Source organism: Oncorhynchus mykiss, chromosome 21, assembly GCF_057628025.1.
Source record: "Oncorhynchus mykiss isolate SJ-2025 chromosome 21, ASM5762802v1, whole genome shotgun sequence".
NCBI classification, from domain to species: Eukaryota; Metazoa; Chordata; class Actinopteri; order Salmoniformes; family Salmonidae; genus Oncorhynchus; species Oncorhynchus mykiss.
The window spans coordinates 10,536,727-10,560,965 of record NC_143042.1 but is presented as its reverse complement, the minus strand read 5'-3'; the positions used below and the strand labels follow the sequence as shown (position 1 = coordinate 10,560,965).

The 24,239-nt window shown below is 42.0% G+C and overlaps 1 protein-coding gene across 2 annotated transcripts; it reads right to left on the bottom strand.

The window, feature by feature from the left end:
* Nucleotides 1-371: 371 nt before the first annotated feature.
* On the bottom strand, nucleotides 372-13,277 carry LOC110499917 (uncharacterized). 2 transcript variants are annotated; one of them, XM_021576977.3, is made up of 8 exons: nucleotides 13,062-13,277; nucleotides 8,549-8,751; nucleotides 6,918-7,019; nucleotides 6,706-6,801; nucleotides 6,304-6,435; nucleotides 6,036-6,156; nucleotides 5,587-5,844; nucleotides 372-3,200 (listed from the first exon to the last, which is right to left on the bottom strand). In XM_021576977.3, the coding sequence occupies exons 1-8, from the start codon at nucleotides 13,078-13,080 to the stop codon at nucleotides 2,308-2,310; spliced, it is 1,824 nt and encodes a 607-aa protein (XP_021432652.3). In that variant the 5' UTR covers nucleotides 13,081-13,277; the 3' UTR covers nucleotides 372-2,307. The 2 variants fall into 2 exon arrangements, with proteins under 2 accessions (XP_021432652.3, XP_021432654.3); XM_021576979.3 differs by having other exon boundaries at nucleotides 6,304-6,414.
* Between the last annotated feature and the right edge of the window lie 10,962 nt (nucleotides 13,278-24,239).

Here is a 24,239-nt window from a genome sequence, read left to right as displayed (position 1 = left end):
TGTGTATGCACACCTTTAGGAAGAGCATGTGAGTATCCCTGGAAGTTGACACAAGCATATTGTTACAACTATCCAGTGGCACTAAGCTATCTAGAATGTTCAAATGTCTAACAATGAAGGTTAAAATAAAGACTCCACACATATTTGCCTTCACATTCACATTTTTCCAGGGTAAGTGCTATCTGGGATACTTGGGATATCCCTACCCTAAACCGTAACCCCTCCATAACCCTTACCTTAACCATTTTAAATGTAAATTTCAATGGGGTAACGTCAGATTTGGGACGTCTCAAGGATCCTGGATTGTATGGACCATTTCTCCAGGCCAGGGTTTTCAACAATGGACACATCAATTTACAAAAAATACAAGATTGTGGTTGAGTCTATATTTAAATGAAAAACAACCAAGAACTTAACAAAGGCTTTGAGAGAGTCAAACAGAGTTTGAAAATGAACATCTATGAAGAAATGTTGTGTTCGAACAAGACAACTACCTGAACTATGGCCTATGAGTTTTATTTATGGTTGAGGTTTCTCTCCAGTATGAATAAGCATGTCATCTAAGGGCGCTTTTGAGATAAAGCGTTTTTCACAATGAGAGCAGGGGAATGGGAGCTCGTCTGTGAGTCCTTCGCTGCAACATGAGTATCCAATACATTCTAAACATTCCCACAAAGTTGACATCTGTGGGGGCATTTACCCATGTGTGTTCATGAGTGTACCAACAAGGCCCCTGAGAAATAAAATGTATTTCCACAAACGCTACATACAGTAAGTATGATTTCTCCCCTGTATGCATCCTGAGGTGGTGTGTTAGTAATTGCTGTTGGATAAATCTCCTCCCACATATAGAACAGGTGAATGGTCTCTCCCCAGTATGAGTAAGTATAAGGGAAGTTAAAGGTCCCAGATGTCATAAACCCCCTGCCAAAACGTGAGCAAAGAATATATGGTCTTTCTCCTGTGTGGACACTTTGGTGCAGTATTAGAGTACCATTAGATTTTTGAATTTCTCACACTGGTCGCAATGAAACAGCTTTTCCTCTGTGTGAACACGTTTATGGCCTTTCATGTTCCCTTTGGTGGAACACAGATGTACTTCTTCGTTGTCTTGGCTGAGGAGTTCTTTACTGTTTCATTGGATGGCAGTGAGTTCTCAGCTCCTCCAGAGTTCAGAGCAACTCAATATTAGGAACGGGTCCTTCATGTTTTATACACTCAGTGTAAGTGAATTTGTCCCAATACTTTTGGTCCCCTAAATGGGGGTATTATGTACAAAACATGCTGCAATGTCTAAAAAGTTCACCTGATATGGATGTAAATACCCTCAAATTAAAGCTGACAGTCTGCACTTTAACCTCAGTCATTGTATCACTTCAAATTGAAAGTGCTGGAGTACAGAGCTAAAACAACACAACATGTGTAACTGTCCCAATGCTTTTGGAACTCACCGTAAATTCCATGGAGGCATTAAATGCCACTGGGAGAAAGGCAAAGCTGATAGATGTCCACAAATCACTGGACCCTACACACCACTAGCCAGCTTTGTTAGTACAATAATGGTGCTTTTATTGAATCTGTGTTTACCACCAAATCACCTACAGTGCATTCAGACCCCTCTACTTTCCCCACATTGTTACATTACAGTCTTATTCTAAAATGGATACACTTTTTTTTTTACTCAGCAATCTACACACAATACCCCATAATGACAAAGCAAAATAGATAAGGAAAAACAATTTAATCCATTTTAGAATAAGGCTGTAACCTAACAAAATGTGGGAAAGGTTAAGGGGTCTGAATACTTTCCAAGGCACTGTATATAGTGAAGTTAACAAGTGGAAAAAGGCTAAATAGAATTAAGCAATTGTTCAATTAATCTAAATATATTTTGGGTCTATAGGAAACACAACAGAGGTGGTGCCAGGTGTGTAAACTATAAATATGAGGCAAAAGTACAATGTCACTTTTTATTTGAGGGTATTGTTTAAGATGCCCTGCTATATTAGAAATGTGGTTTATAATAGTGTTTTTGCCCATTGTTAGTTTTCCAACTGGGTAGCATTGAACTCGGGAAATTATTTCAGGGTAAAATCTGATCTGTTCGCATATAACCAGACGTAACTAACATTTTACAGAACGGTTACAATATTTAGAACACAAATTTTGCCAATCATCTCTGAAGTTACACCGCCTGGTATTGTGACAAATTAGAAGATCTACAAACATGTCATAATCACCTGAAAATGTAGCAGAGAACTATATAGAGCAGAATCTACAAAGAACATTTCAACAGCTTATGGTTTATCAATACATTTGTCGCCCTTTTCTCTCTTTTTCATGCATTCGTTGATGTATTCTCATGTTTCCCCTTTCAGAGAATCTTTTGCCACACTTTACACATGGGTAAGGTTTCTCCCCAGTATGAATTCGCATGTGTTTCACTAGTCTGGTGGAGGTGGAGAAGCCTTTGGGGCACTGTGTACAGGGGTATGGGCGTTCGCCTGTATGACTTCGCTGATGCACTTTCAGTTTACTTGCTAGACTAAAAGTATTCCCACATTGTTCACAATGATATGGTCGTTCCCCTGTGTGGATCCTTGAGTGTACCATCAGTTCCCCTGAGCAAGCAAAGGTCTTTCCACAAATGCTACACAAGTATGGTTTCTCTCCACTGTGCATCCTGATGTGTCTTGTTAGTACTTGCCGTTGAATAAATCTCTTCCCACACATTGTACACCCATAAGGTCGCTCCCCAGTATGAATGCGTATATGAGATTTTAAGATATCCGATGTCCTAAACCCCCTGCCGCAATGTGAGCAATCATAAGGCCTTTCTCCTGAGTGAACCCGTTGGTGCTGTTTTAGACTACCCTTCGCTTTGAATCTTTTATCACACTGGTTGCAATGGAACGGCTGCATGTCTGTGTGAACACCCTTATGTCGTTTCAGGTCCGATGGGCTTCTGAAACCCTTTCCACATTTAAAGCAGATGTACTTCTTGGTTGTCTTGATTGAGGGTCTCTGTATTGTTTGACTGGATGGCAGTGAGTTCTCAGCTCCTCCAGAGTCCAGGTTCCTGCTGTCCTCCTCTGTTAGATGTTCCTTCCTGATGTGCTGCTGAAGGTTCACCTCTCTCCTGTGGGAGAATGGGCACTGGGGGCAGGAGAAGACCTGGGAGGGCATGTTACTATCCAGTTCTGCAAGTAAAAAGCACATGGAAGTACACTGAACAAAAATATAAACACAATATGTAAAGTGTTGGTACCATCTTTCATGAGATGGTACCAAGATTCTCCATACACACAAAATGTTTATTTCTCTCAAATGTTGTAAACAAATTTGTGCACATCCCTGTTAGTGAGCAATTATTCTCCAAGATAATCCATCCACATGACAGGGGTGCATATCAAGAAGCTGATTAAATATCATGATCATTACACAGGTGCACCTGGTGCTGGGGACAATAAAAGGTCACTCTAAAATGTGCAGTTGTGTCACACAACACAATGCCTCAGATGTCTCAAGTTGAGGGAGCGTGCAATTCGCATGCTGACTGCAGGAATGTCCACCAGAGCTGTGGCCAGAGAATTGAATGTTCACTTCGCTACCATTAGCCGCCTCCAATGTCATTTTAGAGAATTTGGCAATACGTCCAACCAGCCTCACAACCACAGACCACGTGTATGGCATCGTGTGGGCGAGTGGTCTGTTGATGTCAACGTTGTGAACAGAGGTCCTGCGGTGGGGCTATGGTATGGGCAGGCATATGCTATGGACAATGAACACAATTGCATTTTATCAATGGCAATTTTTATATCTGTGACCAACAGATGGATATCTGTATTCACAGTCATGTGAAATCCATAGATAAGGGCCTAATGAATTTTCTGTGGCCAATTGTGAGTCCCATTTATTTAAGGGATCTGTGACAAACAGATCCATATCTGTATTCCTAGTCATGTGAAATCCATAGATTTAGGACTCAATTAATTTATTTCAATTGACTGATTTCCTGTAACTCAGTACAATCAATGAAATTATTGCACGTTGCCTTTATATTTTTGTTCAGTATATAAAATCAGTGCTGCTATTTTAAGCATTTTTTCCCAGATTGTTGTTGATATGTATATAATAGTTGACAAGGCAATGACCTCCAAAAAAAGGTAATCCTTGTAAAAAATCTAATCAAAAATTGAATTGAAAAAAAAAGTTACCTTTGTTTAACGAATTTTGAGACTTTATTGAAGACATTCCAGAGGCAAAAATGGGTTTGACAGACATCCCTCTAACCACTACCTTGATAACTCCTAGAAGAACAAACCCTAATTCACACATTGAACTATTCACCAATGTATTCAGAATGCTTTAGTATATTTCCGGCAATCAAAATCCCAAAGAAATCACTATTGTTTTCAGAAGTCCTGCGCTGTTTAGCTTTCTTTTTGTTCATTTGTATGTTTACTATGCTTTTCCTTGAAGACACACTCCAAGTAGGATTGTGTCAATCACACAATATGAATGTGTAAATGTGATTTTAAGATCTGTGATGTTCTAACCCCCTGACACAAGGTGAGCAAATATAAGGCCCTTCTCCTTTTTGAACTTGTTGGTGGGGGCAGGAGAACACCAGGAAGGGCATGTTGATTTCACAGCGAGGTAAAATGAGTACGGCTACTGTCACGGGCGGGATCTGAACCCGGGTCTCCCACAGGAGAAACCAACACCTTGACAGTGAGACCAAGAGGATACTCTCTGTAAGGCCGAGGCAGGGCTACCTCATCACGAGACCTTGAGCCCGACTTATGTCTGCTACATGTACAGTATGTACAGTATAGTGCTTCAGCTGAACAAGCAATATAAGATATACTGAATATTGGTCATTCATGTTGGAGTGTTTTCCTTATTTTTTTAAGTCAGGGGCCCTACACGTAGTGTAGTGTGTGGTCTGCATATAGGGCAAGCCAGCCCTGGACCATGGTCAACTGTTACAGTATATTGTCGAACTGCCATAACCCTGGCTAGCTAGCAAACGATTATTGTAAATGTACTCAAAACCTATTGTGGTGACTGATTACACAGCATCTTCCCAAATGGTTAATAGGTATTTTCAGCATGCAATGGCCAGACCACGGTCAACTCATCCATCATAAATACACCCCCATAGAAGAACTCGACAAAGAGCAGCTCAAGCAGATGGGTTTTTCTAGGAGGTCAACTCATTGTTAAAATCACAACTTCCCAACAATGTGGACGTAACATTTTGAAACATGTCGGCTTCTAGAAATTCTAATAAGAGCAAACAGTGAAAATTATGTTTCATGCCACGAGAGGTACCGGATCCGGGACAACATGTTCCTGTTCTGGCAGGATCCGGCTCAAATAAAGCTCTGTTGGTGGAGTAGCTATAGCCACAATGGAAACAGCAGATAAAAGTAGCCTGACTAGTCTAATGGAAAAAGCACTGTCGCTTAACTTAATATTGTTCCAACTAGTAATAACAACCAGTTATCAATAACACAGTTTGGCAATCGCCATGAACAGTGCACAGATGTATGTAATGTGCTCTGCTCCAAATGTCCTTACCGTCTATGGCCACTGGACGAGCGTGTAGTGATGATCCTGGTTTCTGCTGTCCAGAACTGGATTCACCAGCCTCTTCAAGTCGTTCAACGTCCTGATCAGTTCCATTGTAACTGATTTCTGGTCGCCACTCTTCTCTACCCTCCTGTTCTTTCTTCCTAGTGTCATGACCTCGAGCCTCCACTGAAGTTTGTTTCGAGTTTACCAAGGAAGTGAGGGACAGAGCGGACAGGATGGTGTCAGAGTCGTAGAACAAATTATCTGGAAAAGAGGGAGAATCCAAACCAATTTTATTTACTAATACCTTGGAGGTGAATACAGTTTGTGCAACATTGAAGGTGAAGACATCTTTAACAAAACAAAGCACATTTCATTGGTGGAAAATGCAATCAAATCTAATGAGGGTCAAAGAATTTACCCCAGTGGAAATAGATAACCTGAAGGCTACCTACCTCTGTTAAGGTGTCCCAGGTGTCTTTGATGCTGTAGCAGTGTCTTCAGGTGCTCAGGGTCAGAGACAGACTGAACACACTCCTCCAGGTCAGAGAATGCAAGGCTGAGACAAGATGCTGTCTGAGGGTGAGAGGGGAAAACTTCTACCCACTGGAAACTTGATGTTCAGTCCATTTATTAAAAGGGGTTTCATTCATTCACAACTGTAAACACAACATTTTTTTAAACATTTGAATTGATAGGATGAAGATGCAGTCATATCAGTACCTGTGTAAAGCTGGGTACCGGCAGCAGCTCCTCCAATCTGGAGAAGAACTCCCACACCAGAATCTGCAGTGCTGTGTCATACTTAGTACCGTACTGCACTGGGAACACCTCCTTTAATGAAAATGTAGAGAGCTATTACACAGTTAGGTGAATGGTCTTGCCTACAACATGTTACCGTCAAAATGCATTCGTTTAATAAAATATTTGTTTTGTCCATTTGCGCTAATATTCTTGATATTTGTCATAGTACCCAACTTGACACACAACACACGCTTGGGAGCATTACATTTAATTTCAGATGCATGCCTGCCTGCTTGCTCTTCAGGCATTTCCAACACTTTTGCTTGATTATGACACAGAACTACCCAACTGTGAGAAGTTAGATGTTCGATATTATCTCACCTGAAAAAAGTGTTCCCTCTTCGCTGGGTCTTCCAGCAATGTTTGAACCAGCTCCACAAAGTTAGACTTTGATGCCTCCACTTTCTTGTTTTCTCTCTGAACATGTAATTACACCCCAAAAAAGTGAGTTAAGAACTATAATTACAAAAAATAAATGTTGTGATAGAGATTTAACATAATCCACATACTCTGGTGTGTTGCACACAACTTACCGCTTTGTGCTTTACTGTGCATGACTGGATTCTATCCAAGTGGCGTTGGATGGTTTGATGGTCCACCATGTCCTCTTTACCACAGCACAACTCAAGAACCAGCTGAAATAGCAGGCACACTTTAATATGCAGGAATGGAAACATTACACATTCAGAGTCAGAGTGTTTAATGTACAGGGTTGCAGGTGTGATTGCAGGGTTCAGTGAAAATCTTAGGCTCCGAGCTCCAACATGCAGGACTAAGTGAAATAAATGAATGAAAATGATCATAAAAAAAACCAATAGAAATAGAACTATATACATAATAACAACCGTAGCAGTGATGAATAAATAAAATATCCAATGGGGTGGAGGCAGAGTAAAGACTGTAGAGGGGAAAAGGGGAATGACCATAGGGGAGCAGCAGGCAGACTAAATTACCATTGAGCGGGTGTGGGGACCAAGCAAAATAAAAACTATAACAATTATAATATATATAATTTTCCTTTTTTATTAACAACTAACAGTGATGAATGTATACTGAACAAAAACATAAACACAATATGTATTGTTGGTCCCATGTTTCATGAGCGGAGATAAAAGCACCCAGAAATGTTCCATACGTACAAAAAACGTATTTCGCTCATATTTTGTGCACAAATTTGTTTACATAGCATTAGTGAGCATTTCTCCTTTACCATGATAATTCATCCACCTGACTGGTGTGGCATATCAAGAAGCTGATTAAACAGCATGATCATTACATGCCATTTAATCTTGTGATGAAAGGCCACTCTAAAATGGGCAGTTTTGTTACACAACAAAATGCCACAGATGTCTCAACTTGAGGGAACACGCAATTGGCATGCTGACTGCAGAAATTGCCAACAAAGCTGTTTCCAGAGAATTGAATGTTAATTTCTCTACCATAAGCCACATCCAACATTGATTTAGAGAATTTGGCCTCACAACCATAGATCATGTGTAACCACGCCAGTATAGGACCTCCACATCTGGCTTCTTCACCTGTGGGATTGTCTGAGACCAGCTACCCGGACAGCTGATGAAACTGAGGAGTATTTCTGTCTCCAATAAAGACTTTGTGGGGAGAAACTAATTCTGATTGGCTAGGCCTGGCTCCCCAGTGGGTGGGCCTGGCACCCAAGTGGGATGGCCTTTGCCCTCCCAGGCTCACCCATGCCTGCGGCCCTGCCCATTCATGTGAAATCCATAGATTATGGAGTCATGAATTTATTTCAATTGAAATATATGAAATCGTTGCATGTTGCGCATATATTTTTGTTCAGTATAATTGGGGTGAGGGCAGAGTAAAAGTCATTTGGGGGGGTGAAATATCCATAGGGGGAACAGCAGGTAAGTTAAGTGACCATTAAGGGGGTGGGGAGAAATGTTCATAGGGGGAGTAGTGAGGGGAGCAGATCGCTGACCATTTAAAGACAGAGTGGACACAAACTAAGAAGTCTTAAGACAATAACAGAAGATGATCATGAAAATGTGACAAGAACAATCTTTTGTCCACATTCCTGGCCTTCAAGATCCAGGCGCTTATGAGGAATTAAGGTCTGAATCTCATCCCACGTGTCACTTTTACATCCTCCCCTCCCAACCCTCAACATTTCCACCTCTCTCACCCTTGCTCTCAGTCCCAGGATGAGTTGGGTCCTCTGCCTGGAGCTCAGCAGCTCTGGGACCATCTCTGTCACCAAAGTCACAAATTCCTCCAGCTTCCCATACTGCATCACATTACGCTGCTCAGCCACTTGCCACATAGATGCTGACATCAAGCGTATTGGTGGAACCAGGAGACACAAGGAGGATAGAGGGAGATTGAGACCTGTCATGAAAACAAAAGGGAGGAATTTGTTAACATAACTTAAGCCATCAAATTAATAAAGACCCTTGCAACTAGACAGACATTTTATGAGACTCCTGGTTTCCACAAATCCAGGACGAAGACCATATAGCCAAGCTAAGGTTGGTCGAAAATTCTCTGTGCTACCCCACAACAGTACCTATCCTGTAACTCCGAGTAATGGATACCAAAACATCTTTGGTTAAATTACATTATCTGGTGTAACAATCTGTAGCTAAGTTGAACTAAGTTCATGAGGCATGTGTAAGTTATATTCTTCAAAAATAAATGGGTATACGTAGACAACTCATTTAAAATGACTGAAAATGGATGAAGGGGCGATTCCGCTGTAAACCTTTACAAGTTTGGACATCAGAGCACAGTACAATACAGCACAGTAGAATAGAGTTTAGTACAGTGAAGTATAGTATATTTCAGTACAGTACACTGTACTCTACTTTTCTTTACTATATTGTACTGAAGTCATCTCACTGTACAGTACACTATTGTACTGTGCTCTACTCACTGTACTGTACTCAGCATTGTACTCTGCACTGTACTACCCATTTGTTCCAATCCAGTCCGCCAGTGTACATTAACATCAAGGTCAGGGTGGACTGACCAAATATTAACTACTTTTCAACGTCCATGGACATCCAGTGTTGGTCGGTGCTCAGTGGGATAGGATGCTTGTTACAGTAACTGGAAAGAGGGGGCTCAAGGGTAGGTGTCAGTAAGAGCTGGGAGAGGTGGCATTAACTGGAGAGTGAGGAAAGGAGAGGTGTTGTCCAGAGTCATGACTGTTCTAAGACGACAAAAAATAAAATAAAAAACTGTTATCTGAACATAACAGTACGCCAGTGGAGGTCAGTAGCAGGGGACCCAACTGTGCTTCAAATCAAATCAAATTTTATTTGTCACATACACATGGTTAGCAGATGTTAATGCGAGTGTAGCGAAATGCTTGTGCTTCTAGTTCCGACAATGCAGTAATAACCAACAAGTAATCTAACTAACAATTCCAAAACTACTGTCTTGTACACAGTGTGAGGGGATAAAGAATATGTACATAAGGATATATGAATGAGTGATGGTACAGAGCAGCATAGGCAGATACAGTAGATGGTATCGAGTACAGTATATACATATGAGATGAGTATGTAAACAAAGTGGCATAGTTAAAGTGGCTAGTGATACATGTATTACATAAGGATACAGTCGATGATATAGAGTACAGTATATACGTATGCATATGAGATGAATAATGTAGAGTAAGTAACATTATATAAGGTAGCATTGTTTAAAGTGGCTAGTGATATATTTACATCATTTCCCATCAATTCCCATTATTAAAGTGGCTGGAGTTGAGTCAGTGTCAGTGTGTTGGCAGCAGCCACTCAATGTTAGTGGTGGCTGTTTAACAGTCTGATAGCCTTGAGATAGAAGCTGTTTTTCAGTCTCTCGGTCCCAGCTTTGATGCACCTGTACTGACCTCGCCTTCTGGATGATAGCGGGGTGAACAGGCAGTGGCTCGGGTGGTTGATGTCCTTGATGATCTTTATGGCCTTCCTGTGACATCGGGTGGTGTAGGTGTCCTGGAGGGCAGGTAGTTTGCCCCCGGTGATGCGTTGTGCAGACCTCACTACCCTCTGGAGAGCCTTACGGTTGAGGGCGGAGCAGTTGCCGTACCAGGCGGTGATACAGCCCGCCAGGATGCTCTCGATTGTGCATCTGTAGAAGTTTGTGAGTGCTTTTGGTGACAAGCCGAATTTCTTCAGCCTCCTGAGGTTGAAGAGGCGCTGCTGCGCCTTCTTCACAATGCTGTCTGTGTGAGTGGACCAATTCAGTTTGTCTGTGATGTGTATGCCGAGGAACTTAAAACTTGCTACCCTCTCCACTACTGTTCCATCGATGTGGATAGGGGGGTGTTCCCTCTGCTGTTTCCTGAAGTCCACAATCATCTCCTTAGTTTTGTTGACGTTGAGTGTGAGGTTATTTTCCTGACACCACACTCCGAGGGCCCTCACCTCCTCCCTGTAGGCCGTCTCGTCGTTGTTGGTAATCAAGCCTACCACTGTTGTGTCGTCCGCAAACTTGATGATTGAGTTGGAGGCGTGCGTGGCCACGCAGTCGTGGGTGAACAGGGAGTACAGGAGAGGGCTCAGAACACACCCTTGTGGGGCCCCAGTGTTGAGGATCAGCGGGGAGGAGATGTTGTTGCCTACCCTCACCACCTGGGGGCGGCCCGTCAGGAAGTCCAGTACCCAGTTGCACAGGGCGGGGTCGAGACCCAGGGTCTCGAGCTTGATGACGAGCTTGGAGGGTACTATGGTGTTGAATGCCGAGCTGTAGTCAATGAACAGCATTCTCACATAGGTATTCCTCTTGTCCAGATGGGTTAGGGCAGTGTGCAGTGTGGTTGAGATTGCATCGTCTGTGGACCTATTTGGGCGGTAAGCAAATTGGAGTGGGTCTAGGGTGTCAGGTAGGGTGGAGGTGATATGGTCCTTGACTAGTCTCTCAAAGCACTTCATGATGACGGAAGTGAGTGCTACGGGGCGGTAGTCGTTTAGCTCAGTTACCTTAGCTTTCTTGGGAACAGGAACAATGGTGGCCCTCTTGAAGCATGTGGGAACAGCAGACTGGTATAGGGATTGATTGAATATGTCCGTAAAACACACCGGCCAGCTGGTCTGCGCATGCTCTGAGGGCGCGGCTGGGGATGCCGTCTGGGCCTGCAGCCTTGCGAGGGTTAACACGTTTAAATGTCTTACTCACCTCGGCTGCAGTGAAGGAGAGACCGAAAGTTTTCGTTGCAGGCCGTGTCAGTGGCACTGTATTGTCCTCAAAGCGGGCAAAAAAGTTATTTAGTCTGGCTGGGAGCAGGACATCCTGGTCCGTGACTGGGCTGGATTTCTTCCTGTAGTCCGTGATTGACTGTAGACCCTGCCACATGCCTCTTGTGTCTGAGCCGTTGAATTGAGATTCTACTTTGTCTCTGTACTGACGCTTAGCTTGTTTGATAGCCTTGCGGAGGGAATAGCTGCACTGTTTGTATTCGGTCATGTTACCAGACACCTTGCCCTGATTAAAAGCAGTGGTTCGCGCTTTCAGTTTCACACGAATGCTGCCATCAATCCACGGTTTCTGGTTAGGGAATGTTTTAATCGTTGCTATGGGAACGACATCTTCAACGCACGTTCTAATGAACTCGCACACCGAATCAGCGTATTCGTCAATGTTGTTGTCTGACGCAATACGAAACATGTCCCAGTCCACGTGATGGAAGCAGTCTTGGAGTGTGGAGTCAGCTTGGTCGGACCAGCGTTGGACAGACCTCAGCGTGGGAGCCTCTTGTTTTAGTTTCTGTCTGTAGGCAGGGATCAACAGAATGGAGTCGTGGTCAGCTTTTCCGAAAGGGGGGCGGGGCAGGGCCTTATATGCGTCGCGGAAGTTAGAGTAACAATGACGAGGCTTTGTGACTATTACAATTTCCCCATTGTAGCCAATTCAGTTGCAGTAATTCTGTTACTAATTTTGGTGTAATTTCATACCAATTTGGTAATAGAATTACAAGTTTTAAATCACTTAATAATTAACTAACACATAAATCTGTAAAATCCCTATAACTAAATTGGTAAGTCTACCATTTTCTTGTTACTTCAGTGAACTTTTATTACATTTTGTTAACGGAATTACAAGGCAATATTTCTTAAACTTACAGAAGGTAAATAATTAATTAAAAACGAAAATGTTGTCATTAGTTGGTAGGGGTCTTTACGTCAACATTATTGTGTTTTGATGTATTTCTAATTGTTTCCTGGTAGGCTAGATGTTTTCTAAGACACATTTTCTAAGACCCCTTCAGTTTATCCAGAAATCAAAGTATTTACTTAGGACCCATATTTAAGATAGAAAATGGTTGAAAAATGTATCTATCATGCCTTCATTTCCCCAAAATATACTCTTAGCTTTCATTTGACACTGAAATGGATATGCTCCTATTAACGTAACATGTTGGTGCGCATGGGTCCATTTCGATGGAAATGCCCTGTAGCAATTGCAGACCTTTTATGTCGCAACACTTTCAGGTGTTGACTCCACTATGGCTTTTACCCAGTTAGTGCATGCCTAACGTTAGCTAGTGCATGCATAACGTTAGCTAGTGCATGCATAACGTTAGCTATGTGAATTTAACCAAATATTATTTCACATACTGCCCCGCATATTCCTGATCTAAGCTTGAACAGAAATACATTTTGGGTGAAGCCTTTCAGGAAAAGATGACGAACCTTGAGTTTTTGAATCCATTTCACCAGCAAACCAAGCTGCTGCTACGACCGTATGTTAACGTTGGGTGGGTAGCTAGCTAACTTGGAGGCTGGTAACGTTAAACATTTTATTGTGTGACGACTATTCATGAGTCTTCAAAATAAAAGTCTCCCGTGTTGTTTATAACTAGGACAGACCACATCCTGTCGTTTCCAATGGGGAAAAATTGCATTAGTGGGCAGAACAAGCAAAGAGGAGGGCAGAGCCAAGCACGAGCTAGCGAGATCCAATTGGCGCGTTCTGGTTAATTTGCATATTTCCGTTAGGCGAGGTGAGTGTGTGCAAAACTCAATACGACTTGTCACTTCTTCTAAACAACACGTTTTTTATTTTGGCAAAGGGTAAAGTCTACAAAACGTAGTCCACTATATTCGTAAAAGATTATAGTTTTGGGAACAGAAAAGTGTATTGAGGTCAAATGTTTCATCGATGAGAAAATGTACAGAATTTCGGCCAAAATCGATCTCGTTCCATGTTCTCCCACTACCGGCCACTGGGCTTGTTCTCACTACAATATTTGGTAGTGAGTGGAAACGCCAAGCGGATGCTTCACATTTATACATTGATGAAATATCTGTCTCGTTGTGGCTTGATCGAGTACAGCTATGGATGGATCATACCAACTTCCCGAAGCAAACATGACTGCTCAAGAAAACCAAGGCCACTTTCCCTTCAATTAAAATGTTTGAAATGAACGTGAAAAAGGTTTGAGGACCAAATTCGTAGTTTCAACGAAAGATACAACTTTTGGTCAATATGTAGCGGAATACCCTTGACAAAAACAGAACTTTAACTCTGTGGTTAGATCTAAATCTGACCAGAGATACAGTATCTTAGGTCTGACTATGTACTGTACGAGTTTGAAGCTGGTTCACTGGCTGGCCATGTAGGCAGGCAGGATGGTATGTTATGATAAAGGACACCGATCATGTGGGAGGTTATACATGACCTTGGATGGGATACGCATTATGGTGGTAGGAAGGAAGGTCTAATCCTGCCACAAGGGTATTGACAGGCACCAAAGGGGAAGCAGAAGAGCAAAAATAAATAAATATAGAACTGGATGTGTATTGATGTGTATACAAGGCTAATCTGTAAAATAGACCTTGGTCTTTTTTTTTAACCAGGCAAGTCAGGTAAGAACAAATTCTTATTTTCAATGACGGCCTAGTGGGTTAACTGCCTGTTCAGGGGCAGAATGACAGATTTGTACCTTGTCAGCTTGGCGATTTGAACTTGCAACCTTCCGGTTACTAGTCCAACGCTCTAACCACTAGGCTACCCTGCCACCCCAAGCATGACTCCCTGTCAAATAAAGGTACAAATAAACAGTTACATGCACTTTGGCTAAATTGTTTAACATGACTACACAATGCAATACAGTTCCATATACTGGTGTAATGTAAATTAAAACTGCCCTTGTCTATATTTTTTTTATTTGACCTTTATTTAACCAGGTAGGCCAGTTGAGAACAAGTTCTCATTTACAACTGCGACCTGGCCAAGATAAAGCAAAGCAGTGCGGCAAAAACAACAACACAGAGTTACACATAAACAATCGTACAGTCAATAACACAATAGAAAAATCTATGTACAGTGTGTGCAAATGTAGTAGAGTAGGGAGGTAAGGCAATAAATAGGCCATGGAGGCAAAATAATTACAATTTAGCATTAACACTGGAGTGATAGATGTGCAGATGGGGATGAGGTAGTTGGGTGTGCTATTTACAGATTGGCTGTGTACAGGTACAGTGATCTGTAAACTGCTCTGACAGCTGATGCTTAAAGTTAGAGAGAGATATAAGACTATATATATGGTAAAATATGGAATTGTCTCTAGAAAACGCTAGTTCTAGTACTTGTCAGGGTGCAGGGTGTATTTTTCAATAGTCTATCTTCTCTCCATGTTTGTCTTAGCTTGAAGACTACTCGAATCACTCTTCTAAAAAGCTGCTGTCTGTCACATACCAAAGCTAATGGATGAAGGGTTATAACATGAGATGCACCAGCTATTTTCTGCTCCCCTCTAGTGGTCAGATACAGTAACGACGCTTGGTCAGTTTTGAGGAACGAGACTGGTTTGGCTATTGTGTGGAGTGTTTGAGCAAAATAAATATATGCAGTGGTGAGAACTTAAAGAACTTAAGTTAAAATACTTTCAAGTACTACTTATGCAGTTTTTTGGGGTATCTGTACTGCACTATTCATATTTTTGACTACTTTTACTTTTACTTCACTACATTCCTAAAGAAAATTATGTACTTTTTACACCATACATTTGAATTTTGAATGATTAGCAGGACAGGACAATGGTCTAATTGACATACTTATCAAGAGAACATCCCTGGTCATCCCTACTCCCTCTGATCTGGTGGACTCACTAAACACATGCTTCTATTAAGGTATCTTTACTTTTACTCAAGTATGACAATTAGGTAATTTTCCCATAACTGAGTATATGCAAATAATTAAATACTTTTGGGGAAAAGTTATATCTACAGTATTTGATAGGAGTTAAGGTTTTGACATTTTTTGGTCATCATGACAATATTGTCACAGCTGACCTCCTCTACTGACCAGTGTTCCATGGCACTGGCTCTTCTCCCCTCAGCACCTGCAGTAGGTCCCAGCTGTATCAGTACAGTCACTGTGCAGTCTGACTGAGGGAGGATTTTGTATGGCTCTGTATCACTGTGTGAACACACAGAGCAGGTATTGTGTTAGAAAACATCAAATAACTTTAATAATTGACACTTTCAGGCTATGACGACAAATATAATTAGTCATAACCATGATGATGATGGTCATGTGAACTGAATAATTGCTTTCTAACCATATTGTCATATATTTAGTAGCAACCCGTCATTCAGGGCAGGTGCACTTATTTTCAGTTCCACTTGTTTTTTTGTTTATATATATATATATATATTTACCCCTTTTTTCGTCCCAATTTTGTGGTATCCAATTGGTAGTAGTTACTGTCTTGTCTCATCGCTGCAACTCCCGTACGGACTCGGGAGAGGCGAAGGTCAAGAGCCATGCGTCCCCCGAAACACAACCCAATCAAGCCCCACTGCTTCTTGACACAATGCACATCCAACCTGGAAGGCAGCCGCACCAATGTGTCGGAGGAATCTGGCGACCTGGTCTGCGTGCACTGTGCCCGGCCCGCCACAGGAGTCACTAGTGCGCGATGAGACAAGGATATCCCTGCCGGCGAACCCTCCCTAAATAGGACAACGCTGGGCCAATTGTGCGACGCTCCATGGGCCTCCCAGTCGCGGCCGGCTGCGACAGAGCCTCAAACCCAGAATCTCTAGTGGTACAGCTAGCACTGCGATGCAGTGTCTTAGACCACTGAGCAGCCCCACTTGTTTAGCTAAAACAAAATATGTATATATATTTAACAGTGGGTTAACTGAACAGGCAGTTAACCCACTGTTCCTAGGCCGTCATTGAAAATAAGAATTTGTTCTTAACTGACTTGCCTGGTTAAATAAAGGTAAAATAAAACAAATATATATACAGTGGGGCAAAAAAGTATTTAGTCAGCCACCAATTGTGCAAATTCTCCTACTTAAAAAGATGAGAGAGGGCTGTAATTTTCATCATAGGTACACTTCAACTATGACAGACAAAATGAGAAAAAAAATCCAGAAAATCACATAGTAGGATTTTTAATGAATTTATTTGCAAATTATGGTGGAAAATAGGTATTTGGTCACCTACAAACAAGTAAGATATCTGGCTCTCACAGACCTGCAACTTCTTTATGAGGCTCCTCTGTCCTTCACTCGTTACCTGTATTAATGGCACCTGTTTGAACTTGTTATCAGTATAAAAGACACCTGTCCACAACATCAAACAGTCACACTCCAAATCCACTATAGCCAAGACCAAAGAGCTGTCAAAGGACACCAGAAACAAAATTGTAGACCTGCACCAGGCTGGGAAGACTGAATCTGCAATAGGTAAACAGCTTGGTTTGAAGAAATCAACTGTAGGAGCAATTATTAGGAAATGGAAGACATACAAGACCACTGATAATCTCCCTCGATCTGGGGTTCCACGCAAGATCTCACCCCGTTGGGTCAAAATGATCACAATGGTGAGCAAAAATCCCAGAAACACACAGGGGGGACTTAGTGAATGACCTGCAGAGAGCTGGGCCCAAAGTAACAAAGCCTACCATCAGTAACACTACGCCACCAGGGACTCAAATCCTGCAGTGCCAGGCGTGTCCCCCTGCTTAAGCCAGTACATGTCCAGGCCCGTCTGAAGTTTGCTAGAAAGCATTTGGATGACCCAGAAGAAGATTGGGAGAATGTCATATAGTCAGATGAAACCAAAATATAACTTTTTGGTAAAAACTCAACTCGTTGTGTTTGGAGGACAAAGAAGGCTGCGTTGCATCCAAAGAACACGATACCTACTGTGAAGCATGGGGGTGGAAACATCATGCTTTGGGTCTGTTTTTCTGCAAAGGGACCAGGACGACTGATCCGTGTAAAGGAAAGAATGGGGCCATGTATCGTGAGATTTTGAGTGAAAACCTCCTTCCATCAGCAAGGGCATTGAAGATGAAATGTGGCTGGGTCTTTCAGCATGACAATGATCCCAAACACACCGCCCGGGCAACGAAGGAGTGGCTTAGTAAGAAGCATTTCAAGGTCCTGGAGTGGCCTAGCCAGTCTCCAGATCTCAACCCCATAGAAAATCTTTGGAGGGAGTTGAAAGTCCGTGTAGCCCAGCAACAGCCCCAAAACATCAAATCAAATGTATTTATATAGCCCTTCGTACATCAGCTGATATCTCAAAGTGCTGTACAGAAACCCAGCCTAAAACCCCAAACAGCAAGCAATGCAGGTGTAGAAGCACGGTGGCTAGGAAAAACTCCCTAGAAAGGCCAAAACCTAGGAAGAAACCTAGAGAGGAACCAGGCTATGTGAGGTGGCCAGTCCTCTTCTGGCTGTGCCGGGTGGAGATTATAACAGAACATGGCCAAGATGTTCAAGTGTTCATAAATGACCAGCATGGTCAAATAATAATAAGGCAGAACAGTTGAAACTGGAGCAGCAGCACGGTCAGGTGGACTGGGGACAGCAAGGAGTCATCATGTCAGGTAGTCCTGGGGCATGGTCCTAGGGCTCAGGTCCTCCGAGAGAGAGAAAGAAAGAGAGAAGGAGAGAATTAGAGAACGCACACTTAGATTCACACAGGACACCGAATAGGACAGGAGAAGTACTCCAGATATAACAAACTGACCCTAGCCCCCCGACACAAACTACTGCAGCATAAATACTGGAGGCTGAGACAGGAGGGGTCAGGAGACACTGTGGCCCCATCTGAGGACACCCCCGGGCAGGGCCAAACAGGAAGGATATAACCCCACCCACTTTGCCAAAGCACAGCCCCCACACCACTAGAGGGATATCTTCAACCACCAACTTACCATCCTGAGACAAGGCTGAGTATAGCCCACAAAGACCTCCGCCACGGCACAACCAAAACATCACTGCTCTAGAGGAGATCTGCATGGAGGAATGGGCCAAAATACCAGCAACAGTGTGTGAAAACCTTGTGAAGACTTACAGAAAACATTTGACCTCTGTCATTGCCAACAAAGGGTATATAACAAAGTATTGAGATAAACTTTTGTTATTGACTAAATACTTATTTTCCACCATAATTTGCAAATAAATTTATAAAAAATCCTACAATGTGATTTTCTGGATTTGTCTTCTCATTTTGTCTGTCATAGTTGAAGTGGACCTATGATGAACATTACGGGCCTCTCTCATCTTTTTAAGTGGGAAAACGTGCACAATTGGTGGCTAACAAAACTTTTTTGCCCCACTGTATGTGGTCTTGAGTTCTTTTTCCTCTTGTTGCACATTTAACAGGAGAGGTCTAGATACTACAAAATTAACAGGTTAACAGGAGAGGTCTACATACTACAATGTTAACAGATTAACAGGATTAACATCTAGAAGTCACTTCCAGATCCACTGCCACTGAATCTAGATGGAGTCCCAGACTGAAGTGTTGTAGCACGGTAAATAAGGAGTTGAGGAGCTCCTCCAGGTTTCTGTTGGTACCACGCTAGGTAGTTATTAGAATACACATTACTGCTGGTTATACAGTTCATAGAGACTGTCTGTTCTGGGACAACAACTTTTACTACCGGAGTCTGTGTCACAACGTACTGTCCTCTGGATTCTGAAATATAGTAAAAACATTTATTTGGATTAAATATTACATATAGTAATGAATAGTTCTGAATAGAAATATTAACATTGATATAATGTACATGTAAACACTGTAGATTTCATTCATTTTCAACAATACATTCCAAAAACTGTAACCTTGAAAGCAGAAAACAAGTGTCCAGATGAATATGGTGATAAAAGTCATGGTTGTTGTGGGTTCTGTTGTCATGAAGAACAGCTCTCAGTCATGAAGTGTTAAACTCACAGGGCTATAAACACTCCCAGAGCACTGAAGCAAAGTGTTCTCTCTATGCAAACAGACTATTGGTCCCTCAGGGAAACTGTAGTTGAAGAGCTCTTCTTCTTTGGGATTGGGTTAGAGGATCACATCTAATTTAAAGGTGTACACACCGCCCCCTACTGTACTAAATTGTAAGGCCAGTCACTGCCTACAATATCAACATTAAATTATCTTTATTATTCCTGTTCCTGAAAGGACAAACTTGCACCACCAACTAACCCTACATACCACTATTTCATACAAATAAAAATCATCACCCCATTAACTGTTCTAGTGTAAAACCTCATACACCAGGTACTTCTCTTCAGCTACCACCTACCCATTAAAACCCACTACCCCATTACTACTTTGACCCCATCTACTCCTGCACCATGCCAACGACCTGGCAGGACACCACCACTCAACACACCCTGCAACTTTTCTTAAGTGAAATCTCATATACCCAAATACTTCTCTGCAGCTGCCACCACAACAGCTATTTTCTAAAAATGTACGTTCCATTTCTATGGTACAGTTGATAATGAATGCTATGAACGCTAAGACAACCTTACTGAAGCATAATTCACTCGCTGCCCTATCCCCCTGTGCTGGCACAAATCTACTACTCACTGGGATCCCTCACCCTTCAACCATCCTCTTCCTTCATTGCCTCAGCATACGACACCCTCTGCACTACTCTGACTCTGGTCATGTCAACCTGCCTCTCTCGCACCTGACACTTACGATCTCCAACAACATCAGCACCCCTACTGTTGACACAACTTTATCCAGCAAAACTACACAATCCTCTGTCCCATGCCCTCCTGCACACTTCCCACATCTTGGAATCTCCCTCCTACACACTGCTGCAACATGACCATGAACGTTGTACCTGAAACAGTACAGTGGATTCTGCACAAAAGCTCTAACAGGATAACTAATATAGACTCAAAACTCAAAAGGACAGACAATGACTCCTCTGTTTCACCACCGGATCTACGACGCACCAAACGGCGGGCGTCACAAACACCAGGAATTTTAAACTTCAATTGCTCCACCTCCACACTTATCAATAGCCCAGAATTCACCCCTTTCAATGGTGCCCTGTGTCATGTAAAAATCTTCCCAGTGTGAAATAGTCCAACCGTTCTGATTGTTTTCCGATTGTACATCATGCTGTAAAATCTCTCCCAGTGTGAAAATGTTCCCAATACAATAATTGCATGCGCATCTCTTTATGTAACCTGTGTCCCCTGACCTCGACAAACAGTTCTGTGCGCACGCACATTTGCTTCACACATCTGCCAATCAATGGTGGCCAGGGGTATTGACTCTGACCAATCAGAAGCTTGTTGAGGCGTGAGGTCAGCATATAAACAACCGGACTTGAACGTCAAAGTGCTGAGGGTTGATGTGAGGAGAGAATTAACAGCGATGGCAAAGACTTGGATGCTACATTTTCGATTGAAAGTGCATATATTTGTTAGTAAGTTAGCTATACAAACATGTTAAAACCGTACACCTCTGAGAACAAGTTATCTTGACCAGTTTACAGCTCATTATGCTACTTAGTTAAATCAAGGGCGAGGTGGTGTGAGAGAAACATCTGTAGGAGCTCAGCCATCCACAGACACGCGTGCAACTGACTAGAAACATTTTCACACTGAAAAGTTTTACATGACTTCACAATCACAACAATTAAGAGCTACTTCACACTGGGAATATTTTTACATTACATCCTGTTGCTAAAAGCAAAGCAAGAAACAGATCATGACCCAAATTGAGTGACACAGAGCACCTGCTCCCTCTAATAAGAAGAAACACAAACATCACAAGTCCACTACAGGTTACCTTCACTGATTCAACTGCACCCAACTCCTTTCTGCCCCAACCTGAAATCAGAAATGGATCTGCCAAAAGGCAAGGGTCCACATCAGAAATGTCACTCCTATTGGTCCAGATTTCTCTTTATCATGTCTGACACCATTCTTCCTCAACACACATCTTCCCACATCTTCTCCTTCTTCCTCGCTGTCCACAATCATATCTATCTGTTCACCAAGCTCCTGCCTCTCCATCAGCTACATTGCTTACAGAGCACTGATGGTGTTTCTCCAAGAGCCAACTTCTGTTCCTGACCTCTCCCTGCATCCTTCACCTTCCCACAACCTCCATTCACTGGAGAGATCTGTGTGAGCAGCAGCATTTTAAAGGTTGAGGCTGATTGTTCAGCCAATCAGGGTCTTAAGTGGTTAACAAGCCTGAGATCGGCTCAATTAAAGGCCTGGGAACGTGCTGAAAGGATCTAGCCAGGTGTGGCAGGAGAGCCGTTTTGCCTTGACATAACCACAGGACGTTTTAAAGGGTTATAATAACGTTAGATAATCTCAATAAATATTGTTGAATCTTTGCTAGAAATTCAATACCTGACTGAGGTACTTCAGGGAGGGAGACACAACAGATATGCCTCCATGTAATTAATGATAGATAATACTGTATGTCTGTTTGAGCCCAGCAGCTTGTTTCATTCACAGATCCAGCATCATTTCTCAATCACAGATGTAACAGCCTGCTGTAACCTGCTCATTAAAATAGTTAATATAATGCTAGATGATCACATCACATGTTTGGTTGTGAGGTTCATATGGGGATTTGATTTAGGGGGCTGATGCTGATGTAACACCACCTTCTTTTTATTTACGTCTCTACATCTTGTTTTGCATATTGGACTGGTATTGTGACTATTTCAGAACTTCAAATAACTTTTGAAGGTGCACTACATTGATGATGATGATGATGATGATGATGATGATGGGGAACATGTGATTAGAATGATGCTTTCTAAACATATTCAAAGTTGACTTCACTAACCAGTGTTCCATGTCACTGTCTCTTGTATGACAGAACCTCAGGTTGTTATTATGGGTCATAATCATGTTATATGATCTCAGTTAATATAGTTCAATCTTAACTTGAAATGCACTACCCAATACAGGGGCCTAACAGAGATTGGGATACTTATTCTGAAATTATGTGAGACATTATTACTTCACATAGATGGAGTCTATTCAATATATTGTCTGAAATGTTAATAAAAGGTTTGTTAGCCACAGCAAAAGGGAAGGCATATTTATGTAGTCTGGACAAATGGGTGTTGTCAGTTCAGGAATGATTTAACATGAGGGTGGATGAGTTGACATTATTGTCAGCATCACTGATATATTTATCTCAGTGTATTTTAGTTCAGTCAGTGTTCCATGTCACTGTCTCTTCCCCCTCAGCACCTGCAGTAGGTCCCAGCTGTATCAGTACAGTCACTGTGCAGTCTGACTGAGGGAGGTTTTTGTACGGCTCTGTATCACTGTGTGAACACATCACCACTGTGGTAACTCTGACAGTAGTAATCTCCTGCATCTTCAGCCTGGACTCCACTGATGGTCAGAGTGAAGTCACTCCCAGATCCACTGCCACTGAATCTAGATGGAGTCCCAGACTGAAGTGTTGTAGCATAGTAAATAAGGAGTTGAGGAGCTCCTCCAGGTTTCTGTTGGTACCAGGCTAGAAAGTTATTGTTGTAAACATTACTGCTGGTTTTACAGTTCAGAGAGACTGTCTGTTCTGGGAGAACAGCTTTCACTACCGGAGTCTGTGTCACAACGTACTGTCCTCTGGATTCTGAAAAATATTGTAAAACATTTATAGGAATGGAATTTTACATATAGTAATGAATAGTTCTGAATAGAAATATTAACATTGATATACTGTACATGTAAACACTGTAGATTTAAATCATTTTCAACAATACATTCTGAAAATTGTAACCTTGTATGTAGAAAGCAAGTGTCCAGATGAAGATGGTGATAAAAGTCATGGTTGTTGTGGGTTCTGTTGTCATGAAGAACAGCTCTCAGTCATGAAGTGTTAAACTCACAGGGATATAAACACTCTTAGAGCAGTGGAGCAAATTAATTATGCAAATTAATGTTTCAAATCTATTTCAGGTTCCAAGTAGTCTCCCATCAGAATACATTTTGAGATGTATTTTATAATAATTAGGTGGGTACTTAAATGTGTCTTATTTCACACAGTTTTATGCCCAAGTGTGAATTGGAATTATTTCTTTTTGCATATCCCAACTCCCCCTGAGACAACCTCGGAGAGTGGGGTCAAGGCCAGGGTCTGCCGTTGCCAACGGCGACCCTGGAGCAATTAGGGTTAAGTGCCTTGCTCAAGGTCACATCAGCATATTTTTCACCTTGTCGACCCAGATATTTGAACTAGTGACCTTTCAGTTACTGGCCCAACACTCTAACCGCTAGCTACCTGCTGCCCCTTTTACAACATCAAACAGCAACTGTTTTATCTGATAACTAATGTATGGTAACTTTTATGTCAAACCACCATTATATTTTGTTCTGATGATGATCAGATATAATGAACTGTCTGTTCACTCATGCTCGGTCTCTCATGTAAGTTCCTCTAATCAGTTAGTGAACACTTCTCTAAACTAAAGCTGGTAGGATTCCTCTGGTAGTGTTATCTGTCCTCTGTGACTTTACCACCACTGTTAAATGTGAGATCAGCATGTTTAATAAAGGAATATACAACATGGATCACTATCACTACTGCTGCTGCTGTTGTCTTTCATA

Bases quoted from the DNA above. Each gene is read 5' to 3' on its own strand.
- LOC110499917 (XM_021576977.3), bottom strand. The intron at 7,020-8,548 runs GTGAGAGAGGTG...CTGCTATTTCAG, and splicing joins TCCTGGGACTGAGAGCAAGG to CTGGTTCTTGAGTTGTGCTG. The intron at 5,845-6,035 runs GTAGGTAGCCTT...CCTCTTTTCCAG, and splicing joins CCTGGGACACCTTAACAGAG to ATAATTTGTTCTACGACTCT.